The sequence below is a fragment of the Mycteria americana genome, chromosome 2, assembly GCF_035582795.1.
Source record: "Mycteria americana isolate JAX WOST 10 ecotype Jacksonville Zoo and Gardens chromosome 2, USCA_MyAme_1.0, whole genome shotgun sequence".
NCBI lineage: Eukaryota > Metazoa > Chordata > Aves > Ciconiiformes > Ciconiidae > Mycteria > Mycteria americana.
The window spans coordinates 107,948,242-107,974,047 of NC_134366.1; the positions used below are offsets into that span (position 1 = coordinate 107,948,242).

At 36.3% G+C, this 25,806-nt stretch overlaps 1 protein-coding gene across 3 annotated transcripts; it reads left to right on the plus strand.

The window, feature by feature from the left end:
• The first annotated feature begins 53 nt into the window (after positions 1–53).
• LOC142405970 (uncharacterized) lies at positions 54–23,708 on the plus strand. Of its 3 annotated transcripts, XM_075494216.1 has the most exons (17): positions 511–605; positions 1,063–1,131; positions 1,611–1,641; positions 3,837–3,896; positions 4,334–4,414; positions 5,087–5,223; positions 7,131–7,253; positions 8,855–8,897; positions 10,065–10,181; positions 11,000–11,138; positions 13,235–13,280; positions 13,613–13,672; positions 15,802–15,909; positions 17,588–17,684; positions 18,651–18,851; positions 21,999–22,119; positions 23,175–23,708. In XM_075494216.1, the coding sequence occupies exons 1-16, from the start codon at positions 528–530 to the stop codon at positions 22,076–22,078; spliced, it is 1,470 nt and encodes a 489-aa protein (XP_075350331.1). In that variant the 5' UTR covers positions 511–527; the 3' UTR covers positions 22,079–22,119; positions 23,175–23,708. The 3 variants fall into 3 exon arrangements, with proteins under 3 accessions (XP_075350333.1, XP_075350331.1, XP_075350330.1); XM_075494218.1 differs by lacking the exons at positions 511–605; positions 23,175–23,708 and adding an exon at positions 54–131 and having other exon boundaries at positions 21,999–22,221; XM_075494215.1 differs by lacking the exon at positions 23,175–23,708 and having other exon boundaries at positions 21,999–22,221.
• Positions 23,709–25,806: the final 2,098 nt, after the last annotated feature.

The window sequence follows — 25,806 nt, forward strand, 5'->3', positions numbered from 1 at the left end:
ATGATTTTGTGAAGCTAAAATAATAGCTTGCAATCTTTTTGCAATTTTCCTACAGTTTTCTTATCATCTAAAGATCAAATATGGACCCTGAAGCTGAGATAAAGAAGCAAGTAAACCCTTTCTACTGTAATGTAAGTATTCCTTACTGAAAATTGTAACTAATACAAAATAATTTTGGTAGAACAAAGTTGGACTAAACCAAGTGGGACCTTTTTTTTTTTTTTCTCTTGAGCAAAATTGATAAATAGCACTGGAGTTGAACTTCTTTTGCTGTCTTTGTCATGTTTGACTTGGATGTGTGTCAGGAACCAACTTATTAGAATGAATAATTTTAATAATACTATGTTTCTAAATAAAAGCATTCTTTTAAAATGGGATAAATAAAAGCATTTCTTTTAAAACTGCAGTTCCTGTTCAGAAAAAAAAAATCCTAATTTATCTCATTCTCAGGTTTATTCCTGTTGTTTTTAAGCATCTTGGTTTTTTTAGAGAAGGAGAAAATATTTGGACTGCTTTTGTTCATTCACATGAATTTAAACCTCATCTGCTCCTGTCTGAACCAGCCCAGGCATAAACCAGCTGTGATTGGAAAACTTCATATGCATGTGAGTGAGGCAGGCCCCAAACTGATGAGAGGAAGTGTGTTAGTCTGGATGCAGCACTGAGGACAACTGGCTCATCTTAGACAGGTGTACTGGCTTGTTACAATTATGCCTTGCCTCTGGTTCAAACTTGGTTAATAGTTTGTGAGGAAGATCTTGGATCTGTCTTTACTTATCCACACAGAAATATGCTATGAGATAGCTGCAGGGTTCTGGAGACATCTGGAATTTTTATGTGATGTGGAGATTCCTCTTCATTACACTGTATTTGGGTGGTCTTGGAGCCTCATAAAGAAAAGTTCCAGAAGCTGCTTTAGTTTGTCTTTGGAGGAATAGTACTTTTGTAGAACTTACCTATACTGATATTTTGACAGCAGATTTGTTTTGTTTTGATATCAGTGGTATTTTTTTCTGTTGGGTTTTTGTGCAATGCTGAAAATACTTCTTCTCTTTAACCTAGATTTGCAAAATCTGGTGTGCTTCTGCATTAAACTTGCAGACTCACTTCCTTGGATTCAAACACAAGACGGTAAGATCAGTTTTTGAATGCACCTTTTGTCAGATTTTAGAGATTTATTTAGCAATAGAATACGGGTTTGAAATCTAATTTTTAATGTAGTGTTAAAACATGCAATTTCAGATATTTAGCTAGTTTTGTTGCTTTACTATTTTGTTTACTGCAATAAAGTAGAACTTAGTTTTGTACGTTAGTCCTGCCAGAAAATGTTGTTACAACTTTGTGTCTCGTATTCTGGATTAGTAAAGACAATACATGAGAATATGTGGCTGTTAATAAATGCAGAATGGAGTTACTTAAATCATAGACAATCTAGGAAAAAAGATGTATGTCTCTTTCAAGTTTCATGTAATTATCTATTCAACTGAGATAATCGGTGGTGTTGGTGTTAATCTAACTTATTTTAGAAATAATAAAATGTTTGCATTGTTATTTTTTGAATCTTAAGTGTCTGTCTTTCTTCCTTGTTGGTTGATGACTTGGAAACTTAGGTTGAAGAAGCACTGAAAGCTCATGGCATTGGTAAGTACAAGATTTCTTACTTCCTACTCTGTTCTATACATGCACCTTTCTCCCCACCCCAATGTAGTTTTTTATGAAACAAGAAAAAGACTTTCTCAAGACTTGTGCTTTAAGACCTGTCTAGTGTTCTTTAATGACATAACTATCTAATCCTACAGGAATCAATCAATAATATGAGCAAGAGGTATGCAAAGTTTACTAAAAAGCGCTAGTTACAATACTACAAATCACCTACATTAAACTTTTGAGAAACCTTAAAGAATTCAAGACCTTAGAGACCCTCAAGATTTAAAATACATTTAAAAAAACTAAAGCATGTAGAAATACTTTTTTCTGTGTATACCTTATATTTCTTTTTTAAAAGAGCTTATTAAAAATATCTTAATTAGCTGAAGCAAGGTACTTTTAATAGGCTTAATATATCATTAAACCTTCCCCAGGTCTTTATGAACTGGTCTAGTTCCAGAAGGAATGAAGGTCTAACTATGTTCATAATTGTTCTCCTACTTCTGTTTCATGACGCACCAAAATGTATTTACAGGTTTCTACAGTGCAGTGCTCCTAGAATTTGGTTTGAAAGTTGTGGCCCAAGTATACATAGTCATTGCACCTACCCAGTCTGGGAATTTTTATATGGACAGTAAAGCAAATTTAAATATTTAACAGCTGGATGCTGCTGAAATGGATGCCCTGAAATGTTTAGAGGTGAATTGGCAGATATTCACCGTGCCTTTTTATTTCTTTTTTTTTTTTTTTTTTTAAAGGATTGGTTGGCCACTGAAAAACTTGATGAGTTCTAGTGACCAGAATATGATTAGTGTTGTTAGAGTCTTTGTAGGTTTATCTTCATAACACTTTATTTCTTTTCTTTTACTCTTCTGATTGTTTGATTAAGATAATTTCAGAAGATTGGTGGTAATGCAGCCAGTATTAAGTAAAATCTAATTGGCAGGAATGAGCTGGCAGCTTCATCAGTTGTCAACACAATATAGTTTGTAACTTAAACACTCAAGAAAAGTTTTCATGAAGATTATCTTTGTAATCAAAGCATATGTGACTCTTTCTGATGCAGTAGTATAGGATGAAGCCTTCTGACTCCCACCTTCTATTTAGGGTTTATTGTAAGCCTTATGTTCAACTTCTTATCAATATCTGATTTTTTAGTAAGAGATTTCTTGCAACAGGACAGTAACAGGGTTGAGGGGCATTTAAGAGATGAAAAAATCAAATTTACCATTAGCTGGCATTGTTTCAGGCACTGCTTTATTTATTTATTTATTTATTTATTTAGTACCATGTAGTAAAATGCTGAGCTTTCTGAATTTCTGAAATTCTATTCTTCTTGTTGTCATATAGTGAGTGCATTAAGCCTCTATTCAAGGACTAGCAACTTGCTTCCTTTGTGCGCTTGGCATTCCACTCCCAGACACAGAATCTCATCTTGTACAGATGTCTCTCTCTCTCTGGGTTCCTCAATGGCAGATCATGTTACATGGTAACATGATCTGTCTTACCTTTCTTAAGGTTCTGCAGCCCCAGCCCTATTGCATGCTGTATGTGGATAGAAAAAAATATGACTGGGGAGAGCATAGCTGCAGAACTTTTCAAAAGGATGGGAAGGTTATGGGCTGAGTCAGGTGCCCTGGCAGGCAGCATGTGGGCTGGCAGTTTAAGCACCTCAAGTTCAGTGCATTTAAACTGAATTGCTGTGATGTATTGGATTAAAATAGTCCTGAAACCTATGAAATGAAGCTTTGTTCATTATAGAATAAAAGATACTTGCACCGTGGTGAATCAGTCAGGCTTTTCCCTTGTTGAAGGTTGTCTTCTATATAAATTAAATTACAGCCAAAATTGCTTAAAATTGAAGCCACTGTTTAATAATTTAATTTTGTAATGTGTGTTTGAACCCTTGTTGTGCGATAACTAGTGGCTCGGTTGGTCTTCCCTCTGTCTGTTTTGTTGAATTGCCTGATGTTAAATAAATTTGTTATTGTTTGGTGTAAATTATTTTTGACCATTTTTTGCCAAAAAAATCTAATAGTACGTTCAAAACTAAACATAGCTTATTTTTCTCATGTCAGCAAAAGCTCAAAGAGTTGTGGGTTTGTGGGTTTTTTTTTAAATCCATTATCATACCAAATTGGGTTTTGTACTTACAATTTTATTTCCATGTCTGGTTTGTTTTTATTTAGTTAAAACTGCAGGTGGCTCAGGGGAGCAAGTGAAAACACCTGTAAAACTTCCTGATTATGGTAAGAATGTTTTAATGGGGGGAAAAAAAAAAAAAGAAAAGAGGGAGAAAGAAAATGTTTTGAGATACATTGTTACAAGTGATCTCTAGACCTTAGCAGGTCATTGGGAATTAATTTCTGTTCATTGTATTTTCCAACTGCAGTAAAATTTTGTAGTAATACTTAAGACAATATTTGCAAACAAAATGCTATAAAAAGAGTGAAAATAGGATTGGGGGGATAATGTTTTTCAGTAACTGACTTAATCTGTGATGTGGGGCTGTGTATGAGCAGGGATTCACTTGAATGTAAATTTCTCAGCATATTTTCTCTAGGCCAAAGGTGAAACTCAGCAGTTAATTTCATTTTGGAGGGGTTTTGTGATGTGACTTGAGACTTTGAAGACTGATTGATAGACGGATGATGTGGGATTACATGAAATTGATTTTATCTTACAGTGCAAACTGAGCCAGAGAGATTTCATGGACAGACCTTGGAAGAACAGCTTAATACATGTAAAGATTCAGAACCTGCACTTGGTGAGGGTTTTTAATACTGTAATTGTTTGCTTGTGTGATGTTTACCTTTAGAGAGTATTGAGTAATTTTTTTAAAATGTAAAATTAGATAATGTGTAATAAATTCTTAAGTTTACATTGATTACCTAATAGTATGGTATGAAAGTGACTGATCCTAGTGACAAAATCATTGGATTTGGCCTGGAATATTTTTGATTAGGGTAGATGCCACAGGTTGAAAGAATGCTCTAGAAACAGTCTAAGGTGATATGATAGAAAGGAACTTTGACTCAAATTATTGTTACTATTTGCAATTTAACTGCCAATCCTGTGGATGGAAGGGACAGTGGAGTGGACAGGAAAAATAACTACAAGGCATATATTAAAATACATTCCCTTCTAAATAGTTACAAAATAATTGTTGCTATTAATTTTTTAGGTGATTTAAAAAAAAAAAAATTGTCAAGTTCTATGTGGTAAACATAAGGCACAGTAAAGAAGTTTTGTACCTTTGGTGTTGAGGAAGTCTAGACACCCAAAAGATAAAATAACAAAATAATGATGATTCTGAAAATCTTGATTCACGTGTTTGGCATGCAATAGTAATAGTTTCCTTTAATGTCTCTTTTTTAACTAGCACTGATTATTTGTTTCAGCAAACATCAAATTTCCTAACTTTTTTTTATCAATACAGGACTTAATTATATAATTGAATACCGCTCAAAAGACAATTTCCCTTTTCTCTATGAATGTCAACTGTGCCACTGTAAAACAGGACTGAGTAACATGTTCATGCATGTTTGTGGTTCCAAGCATAGACTGGCATACCTGGTAAGTTTTCAGAGTAAAGATTTTTTTGGCTTTTTTTTTAAAATTAATAATTTAAGTAGAGAATTTGGTAGTCATATTATGATTAAAAAAAAAAAGTGTTACATAACCTTTGTGAAAATGTGTGTGTTTGTGTTGCAGCCGTGCAATTTGGTTTATGCTGGGATAAATAGATTTAAAATTCTTCTCATCAATAATGTATATGCCTGTCCACTGCTGACACTGAGTTTCTAGTTTATTCTGTTTTGGTTGACCAGTAATGCCAATAGTGAAATCTGCAGCTAAAATTGACTAGAAGTAGGTTTTTGGCTAAATTTTGTATTATCTTAAAGAACTGGATCAATGAAGAAATTGTTCCATCTTTCAGATGCTTTAGACTAAAAGGAACATAATTGTAAATGAATGTGATATGTATTGGATAGAGGCTGTGGCTTGGAATGAGGGGAAAAAAAAGTTTTATTCCCAGTTTTGTGGCTGGACAAGCCATGTAAGTTCTGTGCCTGTTTTCTGGAAATTTGCAAAGCTCTTAACGTTCATGTCAGCCCACAAATGCTTAAACACATTTTGCTTTGAACTGTTTATTTTTTTCAGTATGTTTAGAGAAATGAGGCTGTCCAGTCTTTGAATGCTTACTTGAATATATTTGTTCAGGACGGGTTTTAACAAAACTGAGAAAGCAATATTCTGAAAAGTATTTTGATACTTTCCATAAAGTATCTGTTCAAAGTTGGTAGTATATCCCATGTATCTTGAAGTCATAGAACGTTGTCAAGTCTGTGTGGCATTTTGAGGCAGTTTGAGAGCTAATGTTGTTGGGTGTATTGCGATGTATCTGCAATGATATCCTTTGTAAACATCATGCTGTTTTTGGTCATTAATTCAGATGTATATGCTGAGTGAGACTTGTATTGGTGGTTTTGATATTCTCAGCTCTTGTATTTCTTGTTTACTTTGAACTGTTTCCTGCAATTCTGAATCTTATGCTTGTTAACTGCATCTCTGTTCTATTCTTAAATACTATAAAATATAATAATTCAGGAAGGATAACTCTTAAGTCATGCACCTGGGATGGATTAACCCTAGGCAGTGGGACAGGCAGGAGACTAAATGGCTGGAATTTGCTCTGCTGAAAAGTAGCTGGGGGTCCTGGTGGACAAGAAGCTTAAGATAAGTAGTGTACCTTGGCATCAAAAAAGGCTAACAGCAAGCTGAGCCATACTAACAAGGGTATAGCCAGTAGATCAAGGGAAGTGATTATTCCCTTGTTCTTGATACTTGTTAGGCCATATCTAGAATATTGTGTCCAGTTTTGTGCTACTGCAGACAAGAAAGTTATTGATGAAATTGGGCAAGTCCAGTGGAGAGCTGCCAAGATGGTCAGGGGGCTGAAGCACTTGCCCTGTGAGGAGAGGCTAAGGTAATTGGGCTTGTTCAGGCTGGAGAAGAAAAAGCGTCAGGGGGATCTAATAGTAGCCCTCCAATACCTCAGGGAAAGTTATTAAGAAGGCAGAATCAGGCCCTTTATGGAGGTGCGTGGCAGTAACATAAATTCAAACAGGGGAGTTTCGTACTTGTTATAAGGAAGAAGTTTTTCACTGTGAGGGCAGTAAAGCATTGGAGCAGGTTGCCCGGAGAGATGAGGGAATCTCTGTATTCACAGGTTTTTAAGACCGGAGTGGACAAAGCACTATGCAACCAGTTCAGCGTTCAGTGTCAACCCTGTTTTGAGCAGAAGATTTGGCTTCAGTCCCCTAAATTATTCTGTGATTCTATACACAATCGTTTTAATAAGTTCTGCTATGTATTTGTAAAAGTTGATTTATTTCCCATGATTATTAGCTGTGCTAGATCTGGAAAGAGTTGCGTAGGATAAAGTGTGACCTCAGGATTTGCATTTCCTTATTTTCTAGAAACAACATTATCCTGAGATAGCAGAATCTGATGAAGTTAAGGGTAAAGGCTCCGAACTGAACAGAAAAGTTAGGCAAGTTGCATTAACAATTGAGAAGAAAGAAGGAAGAAAACAAATAAAGGTACATATCTTTAAGAATTCCAGAAGTTTTATATTTATTTAAAAAAAAAAAAGTAAGTAATTTCTGTTACGGTGGGCAGATCTGCTTTGGATGGTACGGAAATCTTGCCTTTTTAACCTTTATTGCAAGTGCTTTTTGTCATCTTAATAATTTTTCCAGGGTTACTCTGGACACAATTTCCCATTGGTCACTCCCGTCATAAGTATTTCTCTTGTTTGAAATAATACTCATGCTACCTGAGTAAATGAAATATGACTCTAGAGTGCACAAATAACACAAAATATCTATATTAATATTTAATCAATTCCCAGCTGGGGGTGTGTATGTGTAAAATAACTTGTTTCATAGTTGCTAGGAAACTATGACTTTTCTGAATTAGTTTCTGCTTTGTTAGCACCTTGTGGCAATTCTTGGAGGAGCCAGGTAAAAATTCTGCTAGTACAGAGGGAAGTGTGGGAATTTGCAGGTAGATATGAGATTATCAGCAATGCCATGGGATCACAGGAGCACCGCAAGCTTAAATTCTTGGGGAGCTGTACCCTTAGAAGCATGTTCTTATGAAGGTTTCTTCATATTGCTTTCTGTTGATATTTACGCCACAATAGTATTTAGAAATGTTTACCACCTTTATCTGGGCAGGATATTGGCAAAGTTTCTTCTTGAGGTGTACCTTACCACTCTGATGACAAGCTTACTCAGGTGCTTAGTGTTCTTTATGGTATACGTTAAATTTTTCTCCATCAATTTCAATATCTGTCAACCTCCTGCTTGTTAAGCAGTGTTTCTTGGCAAGATCTCTTGCTAATGCTACTTAATGTGCAGAGGCTATGTCTCATTTCAAAGTGGAGTTCACAATGTTACTGTATTTAAGCTTGTTATGTCCTGCCCATCTGAAAAAAGACCTGTGTTTCTTCCTGTGCGGTACTATCACAGCTAGGCTCAAGGATGAGAGCCTGTACTGATCCTACTCTTCTTTGATTAAAAAAAGTATGGGAATATTGGAAGATCAAGCCTTTCTTCTAGAGTGAATGCTCTAGAAGGGAGAGATTTCAGATCATCAAATTCAATCTGTCTGCATATCCTTCATCTTTAACCTCTGCTTAAAAAGAAAAACAAAACTGACTATTGGCAGCAACTACTTCTTTTGACCTACTTAATTCAAATTTCTTCTTGACTCAAGACTGTACATTTTACTTGAGGTTTATGTTCATGGATATAGAAATAATTAATTCCAGCTATATTTTGTAGACTGTTTTGTTTTTCTAGGAACAGTTTCACTACATCCATAGCAAATCCATCCTTGATTTAAGGAACTTTTCAATAGAACGTGCATAACCTGGTTTAATTTTACTGCTATAGTTTCTGAAACCAGCTATTTGATTTTTTTTTTTTTTTAAGCTCTAACAAAAATTTAATTGTGGTAAATAAGTGTCCAGGTAACTGACTGACTGACTTTTTGAATATCCATTCAGGGATTTACACTTATGTGTTTAACGCGACTGGTCATATATTGTTAAAAAATAAAATATTTAACTCTGATGAAATACCTGTGGAATAATTTTATCCACAAAATAGCTAACATAAATGGGTTTTATTTTTAGGTTGTTACAGATGCTCCAATGATGAGGAGGAGATGGCAAGAGTGTAAGTGTGCTCAGTGGGATGTAAATTGCACATTTCTAATTTGGGTAAACTCCCTTTGATCTGAATCAGCTTGATTTAAGGGCAAATTGAAAGATTTGGTCAGTCATTGTAGTGTGTGCTTATGTTCTAAACTGCGTTTTGTACAGTTTATGTTGAAAATTTGATGGATGAACAAGTTCTTCCATGGGCAACATAACTAGAGAGACCTGTTTTGTATGGCTTTGTTCTCTCTCCCTCTTTCCATCCCAGTCCCCCTCGCTTCCCAGGATCCTTTTCCTATGATTTCTTTTTATCTGGTAACTGCTGTAGTCTCTGCAGTGCCAACTACTCATGAGCATTTTGGTGAACTGGGCAAAAGGAGCAGGTTGGAGCTCTGTGCGTGTATTTAATTTGCAGCCCAGAAAGCCAGGCAGAATTCTTAAAGTGTAGCTATAGCTCTTACCTGGGGAAGAAAACTTCCTGTTTTACTAGCCATTGATACTCACAAAATTGTAGGAACATGGTATCTGTGAGACTTCTCCACTCAGTTTAATCTTTCAAAACTCATTGTAGTACAATGTCATCCAGATGGACAGACAGTACAACTGCATGCCACTTTTGGAAATAGCTAAAAATTGCTACGAGACCTTCATTCCCAGACCTGCATGAAAAATAAAGATTTTAATTAAAACTAACGTACTTAATTTTAATGCGTATTAGTATGTAAATGGTGTCTTAAAATAGCTCAATAGAAGCAATGAGAAGATTATAATGATCTAGATTAGCATTGTCATACTCTGAAGAGGAAAGATATCTGTTTTGAATCTAGGAAAGTGTTTTGAAATAGGTTGAATCCTATTCAAATTACGTTTCTTGACTGTAACCTATTGATTAATGTGTCTAATTTTGCACATGGCTACGTGGCATTCTACTATATTTATAATACTTACATCTTTTAAGAAATTTATGTATGTAATTATTACTAGGTTATAAAATATTTAAAACTTTGTTATTAATTTGTAGTTCATATTTAATATGCTTTCACATAATAATGCTTATAAAATTATTCTTAAAGTTTGTAACTAATAGTGCACAGAAACAGAGCTAGTTGAAATTGAAGTGCAGTTTTAGAACCTTCCTCTATCAAGATAATGTCCATTGTGCTACATTTCAAGCATGTTTGTTTAGATCCTAATACAGATGACAGCCCTTCAAAAGCTAAAGTTCAGCATGTGGATATGTCACTTAGTAATGAAGAAAAAACAAACTGTAAAAATAAGGATGGAATGCCAGACCCTATTCAAGGTAAGAGAAAAATGGGGTTTTTTATTAATTTTTTTTTAACTTTCACCAATGCATGAATTATTTACTCTGTATGTGCCTGTTCATAGCTTCTATAGTTATGTTCTGCTATAGAAGGTGAATTTGCACAGTGTGTGGATGGGTTTGGGGTCTGTGGCAGAGAAAAGAGTAATCCCAGTGTTTGCAAAGAAAGCAGTCCAGTTTTACTTAACGTTGCTGGATACGTTAGAACAGAAACAAGACAAGATTCATAATTAGAAAATTTTACTATGCATGGTTTTAGGGGAAGGCACAGACTCTTTTTGGGCATATAAACTGTTCTTCGGTGTCAGGAAAAAAAATGGGGACAGCTGCATGCCAGGCTGTTTGTTTAGAGCACAAGGAGAATAAAAAGGAAATAGTTTGGATAGATTTTTTTTTTTTTTTAACGACATCTAAAGTATTTGACTAATGTTTATTTTCTTGAAAACAAAACCAGAATTAAATATAAAAATCAGTGAACACCATGTAACTGAATAAGCATTAGAAGTTGCTGCTTGGTTGTGGACTTAATGTCAAAGATGAGATTAGGGTTCTATCTAAATGCATTATAATTATTCTCATTCAGAATATTTCTGATCAGAAATACAAACTTGTGCTTCATGGCTGAATCAAATATTTGATTTTTAGGTTCAGTTTTTATTTTATTTCTTCACAAGATACCTTACTTTCACCTTCAGGTTTTATTGATGTTATATTTTAAAAAAAATTCTAAGCAAAGAATACTTTTAAATTAAAATATTGGAAAACCATTACTAAATATACTGATTTTGATGTTTTAGATGAAAAGAGTGTTCAAGAGGAGCAAGAAAGTCAGAAAGAACAGGCAAAACCAGATGAGAAGGTTGAACCTAATAAGGCTATTGAAAGCAGCAAAGGCAGCAAGACTGAAGAAGGCAGCAAAGGCAACAACTCACAAAAGTAAAACAAACAAAAAACCCCCCCATATCCCTTTAAATTTACTCAAAGGAAAATGTAGATGATAACTGTCTACTCTGGATTTGCACAGAGTACGCTGTGACGAAGAAAGGCATGCTATAGTAGTAAAATACTTGTCTTCTGAAATTGTGCTCAGCTGTAAACCTCTTTCATCAACAGAAAACCTGGTGTATGTAAAGTGACCTCAGATTTTGCTCTAGATGCAACTAGTTTTTATATTTAACCGTGTTATCCTTAAGTAATAATCCTCATGTACTACAAGTTCAAAAAGAACGTTCCCTTGTGGTTTAAAGAAACCCTCTGGTATGGCTTCAAGTCAGATAATTACGGTGGTATATGGACTGATTTTAGAAGGAAAAGATAATCAGTAAATAGCTGTAACAACTGGGGTTCATCTTTACAAAAGATTTCATGGAGGAACAATAAGTATTGTGTGTGGTTCTAAAATGGTGAAACTGTGCTTGCTGTTTGTAAACATCTTTATTAATAACAGTATTGTGAGTTTAGGTTGAACTATCAGCCTTTGTGTGAGGGGGATATCTCCAACATCACTCATCTTTGTGCAACACTAGGAACCACAGGAAAGCATTCGATAAGGGATATAATACACGCATCAACCCGAACATAAGACTTTGGTTCCAGCAACCAGTTCTTTGGTTTTGCTCTAATGACATTCTCTTGGAATGTTTCTTAACTTTAAACTGGTAGTATCTCTCCCAGACATGGAGGGCTAACACCTTTTGCTTGTTTACTGTTATCCAGTAAAAGGATACATTTTCTTGTTCCTGAAATGTCTTTTTGTAGGACTTCTGCCTCCCTATGAGGCTACCATTAAGGAAAAGGATTAATTGAAACCAGATTCAAGTCCAGGTTTATGGATCTTTGTGTTCATTTGTCCAGCTTTCAAATAACTGTAACAGTTCTTAATCTGGAGAGTGAACTAGTTTATGAAAACATCAAAAATAGGGAACTAATAAAAGCTCAGACATTCACATCTGGAAATGCTGCTGTCTATTTCTACCTGACACTGATCCTCATTGTGCAGTTCTGTACTTTAAGAGCAGCATCCTTTGGAAAATCACTTAATGTTGTTCTTTTAATCCACTTGTTCAGATAGATCCTGGGTAACTATGAGCAGCCAGGTGCTTCAGCAAGAAACTGATTTGGAAGTTAGTTACTAAATTAGGACTTCAGCTTGTTCCTTTACTGTTTATTTTTGTGAGACTTCTGAGGGATCTGAACTCAATATATGGTTTCTTAAAAGGAATAAGATCAGATTCTCACTGACAGCAAACAGTCAAATGATGTTTCCACTTAAAGATTCTGCAATATCAGTCTGAGACTTTCTATTACTCCTAATTTCTTTGTACTGAAGTTCTGCACAGACGGTCATCTGAAGATGTAAATTATTTTGAGTTCATTAAATGTATCATCTGCTCTTACTACAGTTTTGATTCCTAAGAAAGATTTCAAGAAAGAGGAGGGCTTAGGCGTGGCAGTCATATGGTTTTGGTTAATTTAAAAAAAAAACAAAACACCACTCTCAGCCCTTGTTCCTGGGCTTGCAAAGGGATGGAACGCATCAATACTAGTTGTAGTTGCACAACAGTGCAAACATGGGTTACTAACTTTTAGTCATATGAACCTTTGTATGCCCAGTATCTCTGTGGCTACATTGTAAAATACTTCTTTTTATAGCTGAATTTTTGTAAAGGCAAATTTGTGAAGTGCTGATAAAAATCATACTGTAATTAGGGGGCTTGTCTTTCTGCAATGCATACAAAAATCTTACAGCTTTTACTACCAATGTCAAACTTTTTTCTTAACTCTGGGTTTTAGAACTTACATACTGGCTAATCACACTAAAAAAACCCTCATAAATATTTTTTACTATGATATCTGGGACCACTTGGGATTTCTGCAAGGAAATAATATGTGACCTTTCAGAGTGTGTCAGAAATACTGTGGAAGTAGTGTGCCAGGAATTTAAACTGTTTATCAGTCATTGACTGACTACACATTTTTGATAGATCAACCAACTGTATACTGTTTTATCTCTTTATTTATTCTATCTTAAGGTGTGAGACCAATAAACAATCGCAGGAAGAAAACGATGGAGTTGAGGTGAATATTTTTCCGTTAATGGGTTGCTCCAGTTTAGAAATAGTTGGGGAAATAATTACATTAATATGTGACTGACAATGGTGTTTGCTTTTGCTTATTCAAATTAATAATATTATTGACAATAAATTAGCTACAAGTTACTAAGCAAAACTAATAAGAACAAGGTTTTTTCCTACTTTGTCATGAAAACACATGTACACATTTCATACAAGCACATGCTATTTAATTAGAGCAAGAATCTAGAATAACCATAATAATAATTACTGTTTAGTTGTAGTTATAATTACTGCACATAATAGATCTCTGGACTTTTTTTTTTTAATATTGAACAGCAAGAATTTACAGCAAATACTGAAGAATTCACTAGCCAAGAAGAACTGTTGGGTTATTTGGTGAGTGTTAAATCCTACTTTGCAAAGTAATTTTTGAAGGAAAAAAAAATTCACAGAATTACTAAGTTTAAAATGTAGCAAGTAACATGAAAGCCAAAATGTAGGCAGTCTGCTAATTTAACAACATATTTTGTCAGAAGCTAGGATTCAAAATAAAATTAATATCACTGAATTTATAATATATCTATTCATTCTAAAGTTTCTAGACAGGGTTTTTGCCAAAGTACTGGTTTACCATCAGAGGAATGACTTGCATTGAAAATTAATGCATTTTTCTCAACTATAGCTTAACTCCACTCCTGAACTACATGCTTAAGTAAAGTGACTTTTTAAATTTTTTTTTCCTTTCTTTTGTAATTGGTCTATCATCTTCAAATGAGGAATTTAGAAAGATGTAATTCAATAATGGAAGGAAGCAGAATGAAGAAAAATATCTGAGATATGCAGAAAGGAAAGAAGCAATTTTTAAGAAATAAAATACAAGCTGTATACTTCAAGAAAAAAAAATTTAAAAAAAACCCAAACTAAAAAAACCCCACCTATTCCCTTTGTAAAGTGAGCAGCAGAACACCTGAGTTCTGTTCAGTTGTTGAAAATACGTATTATGTACACATTCACAGCAGAGATACAATCAGTAAGAGTGGAAAACTAGCAGTTGCCAGTTGTTAGATGTATTAACAACATCTGCGGTCCTGCATACAGAAATGGTGATTTTATTAAAAGCACCAGTGACAAACTGTATGCAAATCTTTACTGATAGTTGCTGTGACTCAGATACTGCATGGTAATTTAAGCACTATTGACTATCATAAAATCTTTTTTCCCCTTTTTAATGGGGAATTATTAGGTGTAAAAATTGCACCTTGCTAATAAATCTTGAATTTGTTGTGAGGCATCCCCTTGTTTAGTATGATTGTCCTCCAAGAACAAAAGAGGACTGTTGGGAATGTGATTGGAACAATGTTCTGTTTTGGAAAATTTGAAAATCGTTTAATATTAGCATCTACAGTCATTTTTTTTAAAAGCTGCATTATGTGTTTCTATTGTTGTTGGATTCAAAAGGCTGCTTATGTAGTGGAAAGTAATTTTACAAGTATCTTTTTTGGACTTGCTGTTCATATCCTGGAATAATCCCAGTTCTTCAATAATTATCCATAGCGTATACTTTTTTAACTGTGAAAATCAGTATGCTCAGCTTTGTCATTAAAATAATTGTATTTCTTTTATTACCTGATAGCAGAGATACCGTTGCCCAAGTTTAATCTTCTTTTTCCACCTAGTTTTTGACAAGATCTTCTTTAAATATAACTTGTGCAAACCAGGAAAGATAAATACTATTAGTGTTAAAAATATAATATAATCCCTGTTATGGTGTCACATGTGAATTTAATGCTAGTTTTTTATTACTTTTGTCCATTGTCTGGAGTGTTTAAAGGTCTTTGTTTCTAAGCCAGAAGACCTTGAATTGTTAGGACAGGCCTGCAGTTCTGTTACATTGTGCCCAGTGGAAGTGTTTTCAGCAGAACTTTATTAGTATAGAGAAGATGATGACGCATGTAGCTCTTTTTGGGAGGGCTGTTAGCACTAGAGCTTGCTCCCCTACTAGAGCTTCAGAGTTTCAAAGACTTGCTTTTTCTTTAGGCTTTTTGGGAAGAAGAAGGTTAGTATAAGGCAAGGCGGTGTATATTTTCACATTCAGTAGTGTTCTGGATTTTTGCTACTTTCTAGAGAAACGGGTTATGACTATGTTGCATCAGGGAAATTGTACATATTCATTTGTATGCAGGTATCTTGGGAAGAGACCAAAATACTTAAGGAAAAGCATTTTCCTGTATGTATTTCCAGGCGTATTCTTGGGTTGTTCCTTTTCAGGGGATTGTATTGGGTAGCTGCAGCTTCCTTCTGTTAGGAGCCCCTTCCACTTTCTGCCCTCCCTTCCCCCCCCAATTTATGGGATTAAAACTAAAAACTTTATTTGCTTTGTAACTTCAGCTATGTCTGACAGAAGGATAGAGACATAAAAAATGAGGTTCCTGCAGGTTTTGTTTATACATGATGATACTTTAATCTTTCAGAGGGAAGATTTTTATTATTGTGTGTTGTTGTTTGGTTTTGTTTTTCTTTCCTAGCAAAGTTTTGAGATACTGAATGAAGATGACGCTTCATTTATCCTAAAAGTTACACAGACTCTTACAGATGCACTAGTGGAATATCGTCAGCAGGCTGCATCAAAAAAAGTAATTTGTGTTTTGTTTTGGTTTTGTTCTGCAAATCTGTAGGTTCCTGTGATTATGCACTTTTATTATAGATAGTTTAATTATACTTTAAAAAAATTGCTGTGGAGACTGTATTGTAAGTTTTGGGCATTAAATACTTGAATTTTTGTAGTGATGATAGGATAAACATAGTTTTTGTGTTGAGGAGTCTTAATACTTTCTCTTCAAAGGTGCTTGGGTATTTTTTTTTTTTAAATAGAACCTAAAAATCATCTTGTCTCTTATTCCCCTTAGATGCTTTTCCTTACATTTAAGTTTTTCTGCTCTTTTTGCCCCTTTTCAATTCGAACATAAGCTTTTCTCATCTCTGCTGACCTCCCTGACACTCTTGTTCTGTATCCCATTTCCTTTCCCAGCCTTCATTTCATTCACCATGTAATCAAACATTATTGACATTCATTTTCTTTCTTATACAACTTCTTTTTTTATCTTACTCTTTGGACTGTTCCCTTTGAGGTCCCTTTCTTCCCACACTATTAGAAACCCAGTTTTCCCGCTCTCTGCTATTGCTTTTAACTGACTTGTCTTTACATAGGCATAGTATGGAGGTGTTCTGAGGAGTACTTTGAGGCTGCTGTGGTTGCCACTTGCGTTCCCTATACCTCCAGTTTACGTTCCATTACACCATAATCTCCACAGTTTCCACGCTTGGAATGATTTTTGGTTCATTCCCCCATTGTCAACAGGGATGGTAGGAACTTTCCTCTTGTTGGTGACCCATTCAACATATTTGCCATAGGAAACATTATTTCTTATCCCTCCCAACCTTTCTTGGAGAATTGTCAGTATTGAACAGACTTCTCATTCACCACAACAGCTAATCCTAGTACTACAGCTACTTAACTACTTTTTTATTTAAAGGGTGAGCTTAAGTGGATAATGCCAAATGCGGGTAAGTACAAGCCAAAAATCTGGAGAGAATCACAGAGGTGACACTTCAAGAAAAAAGTTTCTTCTTTTTTTTTTTTTTGTCTTCAAAAGCCTTTCTTAATTCAGGACTTTATAATAAAGTTTATATTTGTTCCCCCTATTCCATCTTCCCTCTATTGGTTTCTTTCTGCCGCAAAGGCAGTACTTCTCCACGATAAATTCCATGCTTATAGTTCTCATTAATTATTTACTGCTTTTAACTTCCCCATTAAGCTTAGTTTCACCTTATTCCTGTTGGGTTTTCCATATAGGATTTTGTTGTTTTATTCATATGGAAAGAGAGCAAAATCTGACATGTTACCAAACAATCAAGTTCTAACTGAAGTAACTTCTAGCCTACTAGTTGTAGAATTTTTTTTTTTTTTAATTCTAAACTGTGGTCTTTCAACTGGTAATTTTTTAACTAAATCTTTTTTATTCTTAGTGTACAGTGCTTCCTTTTAGACCTGACAGGTTGAGAATTAGGCTCTATAAGTATCGCTTCTTGGCCTAATATAGTGCTTTTTCAGATGTAGAGAGATACCATGAGCAGTGTGTACATGGAAGTTCATTACCAGCTGTATGATTTTCAAAGAAATATTTGATTTTTCAGACTTGGTAGCAGAAATACTGGTCTTTTATGTGTTTTGTGATCATTAAAAATGTTGTAGTTTGTCATTTTAAGAGGTTGTCTTGATGAAATTCTGAACACAACTTTTTTCAAACTCAGGACGTCTTAGATACTGAATATAATGGAGAAGAAGCATTGGAACATTCCACAGAACAGTCTGACCTGACTTCAGCAGATATTAGTGACTCTGATACTGGTAATGTTAGCATTGCAATCTTGAAAGTGCTTTAATCTTAACGCTGAACCTTGCATAAATTTTAGTAAGCTTTTTTTTCCTGCTTCTGTAAAAGCAGAGCTTACGAGCAGAACAAGCCAAGGTCAAGTAGCATAAATTAATAGTTTGGGGTTTTTTTTTTTTCCCATCCTCTACAAATGTTAGAAAGGGCAGACTATTCATAAACATTCATCCTACTTAACTGTGTTTGGGTTAGGCAACTGTTTCTAAGGAGGCTTTCAAAGTTTAACTCTGGCTTTTTTTTTTCCCCATTTCTTTCCCTTCTTAGTGGAGAAGAGGCTTAGTGCAGGTCTAGTGCAATCAAGATGCTAGTGGAAACAAAATTATGTTGTATAGGATGGAAAATTCTTTTTAATATCTGAATATTGCAGCTACTTGGCCTCAGTACTTCTGATTAATTTTTTTCAAAGAATCTTGGATTTCTTTGAGGTCATTTCCTTCTTGATATAAACAAATGGTTATTTTTCTCAAGCGTAGGAAGTACAATCCTATGCTTGGAGAGGAAAAATACCCAGAATACTAGTGAAGCTTTATTGTATGGTTTTTTTTGTTTCCTGTGCAGTTTCAATTTTCTTTTTTTCTAGGAAGCTTAGCTTTTGAAGACCTCAATTAATACAATGCTAATAACAAAAATTGCAATGACCTACAATATATGAGACTTGGAACTCTTAGTTCCTTTTTGTAAGCATAATGGAAATAGCTTTCACCTACCTCCCCACCCTTGTTTCTCCACGATTTTCTGTAAATGGAAAGCATTCCTGACTCTCAGTTGTATGAAAATTTAGCGAAGTCAGATGTGAACCTTACCAGCAATGCTGCTGTGCCAGACTGGAAGTTCTTGTTTTGAAAAGCCCTGTTTAGAGAAATAAGTAATGAAGACTCTTCAGAATCTTCTCTTACTGAAAACCAATATTTCTCTTATTTAAGACTATTCAAGCAGCCGATCAGCTAAGCAGTCCTTATCAGTAAATGAAGAAGACGAACTCCAAAACTTTTCAACTGGCTCTTCGGAAACAGCATACGAGAACAACATCACTACTGAATTTTTGAACAGTGTAAGAAATATGAATGTTGAAGAAGTCACTGCTACTCTACACAAAATAGCAGCAGCAAACCCAGCTTTCAGAGGTAATTCGCATATACATGCATACACACAAACACATACATATAAAAATATACGTAACACAATTTTGTTAGCTCTGTGAAATACTAAGGACTATATGGGTCAAAGAACTTTGAGGTATTAAGGAGGGCTGAAGAGACTTTTTTTTTCCCCTTTAACTTTTGCAGGATCCAGTTTAGGAATAGTAATTCAAAATGAAGGTGTTAATGAAGGTGTTAATAATTGCTGAATTTCTTTTTAAATTCTTTTCTCACTTGTGCATAGTAACATTTACATGGTGAGAGGTAGTAAACTAAAATCAAGCATATTGTAATTAGAGAAAAGGAGAATCTTTTGTCTGTGATATAACTGGTGAAATACTGGTTTTGGGAATGCCAACAGCAAAGAAATTTTTACTTATTGATTCCTGAAGGAACTGTACTTGCACAGTTACATAGAAATAATAATGAATCAGAGACACTTAGTCTTTCTTTTGCTTGTAAGTTTCAGCTACTAAACCTTCCCACCTCTCCAGCCAACTGCTGCCTTTTCTTCAGAAGCTTCCTGTGTACATTTCTAAGCTTCTCAGAGTGTGTTTAAGGATCATCAGGGTAAAAAAAGAACACTGAAGATGAGCACGTTGTAGAGAAGCTTAAGATATTATTTGGCTGAGTGCTCACTGTGGAAGAAACTGGAGAGACTGCAATCCGTGCCATAATCACTCCTTGGGCATGTGTGTGTGCATATGCACACCAACAGCTCAGCAGAGTATCTGTTTGGAATGGAAGCTCTGGAACAAATTGACAACGTAAAACCATGGAAGTAGCAAATTGTTATAACTCTTCCACCTGGTCCTAGGGACCTCCAGAACAAAATGGTTAAGTTACTGATAGTAGTGATTTCTCCCATAAAGCTTCCTTTGGAACCTGGAAATTTGTGGGTGGCAAACGTGGTTCTCTTTTATGTATATTTCTCTTTTTTTTTTAGGGTTTTGTTGTGTGTTGAACACAGCTGCTTGCTCACTGCCCCCCAACCCCTAGCAGCTGGACAGGGAAGAGAATAGGAAGAACAAAAGTGAGAAAATTCATGGGTCATGATAAAGACAGTTTAATAAGGGAAGGGAAGGGGTGGGGGGAACAAGTGATGCAAAGACAATCGCTCGGTACTTCCCACAAGCAGACTGATACCCAGCCAGTCTCTGAGTAACAGCTGCCTTGAAAGCCAACCCCACCCCCTTGCCTCCCCAGTTTTTATTGCTGAACATGATGTATGGAATATTCCTTTGGCCAATTTGGGTCACGTGTCCCAGCTGTGTCCCCTACCAGTCTTTTTCCCATCCCCTGCCTAATCACTGTGAAGGTGCAGTGTGGGAAAAAGAGAAAGCCTTGACACTGTGCAAGCAGCCTTCGGCAACAGCCAAAACAGTGGTGTGTTATCAGCACTCTTTTGGCCACAAATACAAAACACAGCACCATACAGGCTGCTATGAAGAAAGTTAACTCCATCCCAGCCAAAACTAGTACAGGATTCCAGATGATCTTTGAAACTGCCAGCTTCTATTGGACTGGTGAATAGAAACTGTTTAGAAAAACAAGGTAGGAATTAGTGGACACCTGGAAAAATATGATCTGCTTAGAGTGGTTGGGAGGGAATAAATATGACTTTTGCAATAAGAAATCCTTCCTTACAGACTTTCTGGAGTTGTCTGAAAGGGGTCAGCAAAGGAGTCAGATAAAGGTGATCCAGTTCACATAGTCTGTTTAGAATTCCAATAAGCTTTTGATAGGTACCCTCATCAGAGGCTTTTAAGGGAACTAACTGGCTGTGGGAAAAGAGGGAAATCCTTGCATTGTTTAAATAATAAAGAGATAGCAAACGGGCAATTACTTTTTACAACGAAAAGAGGTTCCAGTAGAGAACTGTGGGCCTGTGCTTAAGACCTGTGCTGTTTAGTATCTTCATAAATGACCTGGAAAAAGGGATGAGTATCTGGATGACAATATTCTGTCAAATTCAAAACAGTTAAAAGTATCAGTTGACTGATGAATTTCAAGAGCTCCTCATCAAGTCAGTGGAAATACCAACTTATCAGTCTGAATAATATGTTGAATACAAGGAATTAAGGAAAGAATGGAAAGCAAGATATGGGAGTCATCATTTTGCTATTGCATAAACTCATGCTTTACCTGTATCAGGCATAGGGCATATATTTCTGTTTCCCTTATTTCAGATAAAGGACTTTATTGCTGCAAAAGGTAACAAAATATGGGAATATCTTCCATATAAGAAGCAAAAGAAAGCTAGGACTCTTTTGGGCCTGGAAAAGAGATGACTGAGATACTATAACAAAGATCAGTAACATCATGAGTGGATGGCGATGACAGACAGGATTCTATTATTTCCTATCTCTTTTGATCCATAAACTTGGAGTAGTGTTGAAATGGACAAAAAGAGATGGTTCTTCATGCAGTAGTAGGTGGATGATTTATGGAACTCCTAGCAAAAGGATACCATGGATACAAAAATATTACATGTATCCTTGTTTTTGCTGTCTGGGCCAGACTGGGCAAGTATTTGGAAGAGGACTACTGAAAAGTTTGCCATATCAGACTTGGAAAGTTTCCTGAGCTGAAGATGACCTGAGATGGGGAGGACATACTATTCCCACACCCCACCAAGCATCAGGCACACTTGCCCTGCTCTTACTCTTCCGTTAGCATTTGGTTATGGGTGCTGAATGTTTATTATTACCACTTAAGCAGTCCCTGTGTTTCTTCTACTTCTCCTCTCCCCCTCCTAACGTCATGGGCATTAGTTTCATCACAGCAACGTGGCCTTCTTGCTTGTGTTCAGAAGAAGACACTTTGACTTACTGTTACAGTGATAAAATCAAGCACTTCTGGTCTTGCTTTCCTGATTATCAGCTGTCGGAGACAGAGTAGAGGGGCAAGACAGACCCTTTAACTGAACCAGTACAGCTGTTCATAGCAATATACAGTTACAGTTTCCAGGCACATTCTGATTGTTAACGGTTATGGTATTGTTAATTTAATAAGAAAAGATCCAAACTCATGTCAGCATCTAAATATTTCAGTACAACTTGTGCTTTTAAATGTATTTTAGTATCAAACCACTTATTTTCTGGTTTTGTTGTTTGTTTGCCTTTAACTAAGGAATTGATATTCCGAATGTTATAAGGATCCTGACTGAAAGTGGAACTCTGAGAAGACCAAGCAATGGCAGCACACAGTGACATGGTAGTTAATAGAGTTAATACGGCAATGTTTACTTTCTGTAAGTTTGAGATTGTTGTTTTACTTAATATGAACTCAGTATAGCTGATTTTGCTATGTTCAAATTTTGTACAGTGTTATTTTAATTAAATTAATAACTTGGTTTTGAGATTCTTGTTATTTATTTCTCCATGTAGCTGAAATTTCTATATTTGTGGAAAGGTTGTAATGCTCATGTTCTTTCTTTCCATGTTAAAACATGCTTTTAAAACAGGTAACTTGTTTTTCTAAATATCTTTAAATACCGTACATTGACAGTCTGATCTTTTCTTATTGTTGGTTCTTTTACAAAGAGTTATCAACAGAATGAACTACTGCAGCCAGCAGTACAAATTCATGCTACAACAAATACTTGGAAGTTATTCCCTGTGGCTGCTGGGCCTGACTCAAAAGCTATCGTAATCGACAATCCCTTCCCATATAAGGATTATGAATAGGTTCCACATATGTTTTTAAGTAAAGATTAAAAATAATAATAAAAAGTCAGTGCTGTCAGTCTAGTTCTGAGTTGAGAAGTTCCTGGATTATAGGCAATTTAGGGAGCCTAGATAGTTGGAAGCTTAAGCAAAGTCAACAGAGGTTGTCTATGTCTGCAAATTCAGGGATATGCTCCAAGAGATCTAACCAGACTGTGGTTAAGAGGCGCTGATGCGGTAGCGAAAGTATCTTTTGTCTTCTCTTATCCCACCAGTATGCAAGTGAAATGAAAGCTGGCTTATGCTCTCTTTCAGTTCAGGCTCTTTTAACATGAACTTTTTTCCAGCTAAAGTAGTAGTGTTTTTGACTGGATGTAAAGGTCTATATATTAATGACTACTACTTTTGTAGGATGATGAAAAATGTTTTGTATGGTTACAAATTAGTGTGCTTGGAAAACAATTTTTTTTTTTAAATTAAATGGTGTAATTAAAATTTGCTTCCTGCTTGTGACGTTGGGTGGCATTCAGTGGTTCTAATTAAAGCTCTTCAGCTTTGCAGCCAAATGCTGGTATAATATAGACACGCTGGGGCCAGATGGTAAATGAACCTTTTAATGTTAACTTACTTTTTTTTTGAGATCTGGATGGAATTGAGAATCCTCATCCTCATGGTTTCACATCTTCATATCATGGAATGCAAGATGCCATAAAAATAAGGTAACAAAGAAAGCAGCAACAAAATTCATTAGTTTTGTTCTATGAACAGACAGAGGAATGAAAACAGTTCAATGACAATTAAAGACATTAAAACACAACATGCTGCTTTAAAGAAATTGTGAAGAATTTCTAGAATGCCTCTAAGTATGTTCTTGTCAGAAGCAGAGATGGAACCAGAGCGCTTACAGCTCATTTACTCTATAATAGGGACAATGTTAATGCCTGCTTAATGAAGATTAACTTGATCAGTAAAAACATCTTTTAGTTGATACGAAATTCTGAACTCTGTTCTTGTAATACAGAAAATAAAAATAGAAAAAAATGTTTTTTGTTTTGTTTGTTTTCAAAGTGCAGAACATTCTGTGAATTAAAATAATAAAATCAGAATGTTCAGCTGTTGTAAATGGTCATCTCTGGGACAGCTTCTTTTTTTCTCTGACTGTGGAATCATTCCTAGTGGAAATAAAGTTAAAATTAAGTTGAAATTACTTGGATTTGAGTATTTTTTTTTCCTTGGATGCAGGAGGAGCATGCTGAAAATGGAAAGACCTCTGAATCTATAGCATGCTAATATAAAATGGTTTGAATGGCTTCTGTAGGGTGCTGCTGCACTTCTCAAAGACAGCTGAGAAAACTGAACTGCACAAGAATCATGTGGTCTATGGAGATTCTGGAAATGTTTTTTGAGAGAACGTCTAACATAGTCTATGGAGTTGTACAATTATCTTCCCCTGAAGTTTTTTTTCTGGTGCAAACAGAGGCTGCAAAAGAATTACATTATTTTGTTCTTGTACCTGCCTGTGTTTTGTGATGGTTAGTATATCCTTATACTAACAGAAAACCGTATGTTTGCTTCAAAACAGTTTTTAAGGATAATGTTTTACTTGTGCCAGAATTTTAAAGTAAAAAAAAAAAAAAAAGGCATTCTCTTTCCTAATGATGCTTAAATGATGTTGCTGACTGTATTTAATATGATACATTTTAATTGTTTCTCACAGTAACAGCAAGGCAGACATCTGGGGTAACTGGAGAATTAATAGAATTAAAACTTAAGCAATAGCAAGAAAAGTTAAACCAAGAGAGAATCAATTTTTCTTTTAGCTTTACCTTAGTTTTACTCATTTCACTCTGAGACCAGAGAGCTTTGGGTAAGTGATCTCTAACAAAAAAATGCAGAACTTGTACTCCTCTTAGAAGGCAGAAAGGGGCAAGGAGAAGGGTTTTCGCAGGTGACTTGCTAGGAAATGAGAAGTTCTGAATGTGCAACAGAAGACTTCCTGTCTGGTGTAAATTGTGATGTCTGTTCTAGAGAGGTAAGGACACGTCCTGCTCTTGGTTTGCTTCCTGTGTCTTCTAGGGTTGTGCTCTGTCCTGCTGGCTTAGGCATTCATTACCCCTTTTGAAGCAGCGAGCCCCGTCTGGTGAATTTGATCTAGGTATCGGTGTACAAAATTACATAGCGTGCCTGGTGGTCTGATACCGCACGTGAAACCTGAGAAGTTAATGGTGACTCTGCATTGCCGTCCCTGAAACTCTCTCTTCTAAATGTTTTCCCAGTCTATGAACACAAATCTTGGTATTTATTATTATTAATGCATTCTTGTTGGAGGAAATGAGATACAAATCAAGAGCTAAAGTAGCTGGGCTCGAAGGAAGCATGGAAGCAATCCTATTACTACAAGTAAGAAGTCTGAGCCAAGACGTCTCTGATTCCAGTAATTAAAATGATGTAATGCCTCGTGCGATGGGATGCTGGCATCTTAAAAAAATGCTGTTGAACTTTTAGCAGTCATCCATGTTGGTTCAAATCAAAGCAGTGTAGCAAAATTACTTCAGTGACCTGATGGAGATGTTCTCTGGGCTGATGCATTAAGGCAAGACCCCCTGACGCAGCCCGAGGAGGCCGGGTGAGAAGGGGAGGTTACTTTAGAGCTCCTTGAAGCCCCTGCTGCAAAAGCATCTCCTTCTGCCTGGACGCTTTCTCAGGCTGCGAAGGGGAAAGCATGCCTCCGAGCATCTTACGAAGCTGGCGTAAGAAAAAAAGTCACGAAGCTGTCGCGGCCCACCTGTTCACCAGCGCCCTGCTCTACTGTGTGTGTGTATATATATATATATATATATATATATATATATATATATATATAAAAGCCGGAAGATCATCTGCCTTCCCTTGTTTCAGGGATTGCTTTGCCAGCAAGGACCCTCGGAAGGGAAAGCCTCCTGTCACCCGGCCCCGGCACAGCACTCAAGTGCACCGCTTCGGGGGGACGAAAGCGCTCGCCTCTTGCAGCTGCGAGCTCCCCGGCTCGCACCCCCGACCTCCCGCCGCTCCCGGGCCGCTCCCGCCAGGGCGGGCGGCGGAGCTCGCCGCCGCTGCAGGGGGCGCCAGCGCCCCGGCCCCGGCGGAGCGGGCAGGAAGCGCGCTCCTTCCCGCGGGGGGCGCTCGCTGGTTGCAGCCGCTCACGTGGGCGGCCGTTTCCGGGCAGGTTCTCGGGGGCGGAAGGGGGCTCGCGCTGCCGCGTGGTTGGTGAGTGGCCGGCGCGGCGTGCGCGG

Excerpts from the sequence above, each read along its gene's own strand:
- LOC142405970 (XM_075494216.1), top strand. The coding sequence starts at position 528 with ATGAATTTAAACCTCATCTGCTCCTGTCTGAACCAGCCCAGGCATAAA. Across the intron at positions 4,415-5,086 it reads AGATTCAGAACCTGCACTTG|GACTTAATTATATAATTGAA; the intron begins GTGAGGGTTTTT and ends TTATCAATACAG. Across the intron at positions 10,182-10,999 it reads AATGCCAGACCCTATTCAAG|ATGAAAAGAGTGTTCAAGAG; the intron begins GTAAGAGAAAAA and ends TTGATGTTTTAG.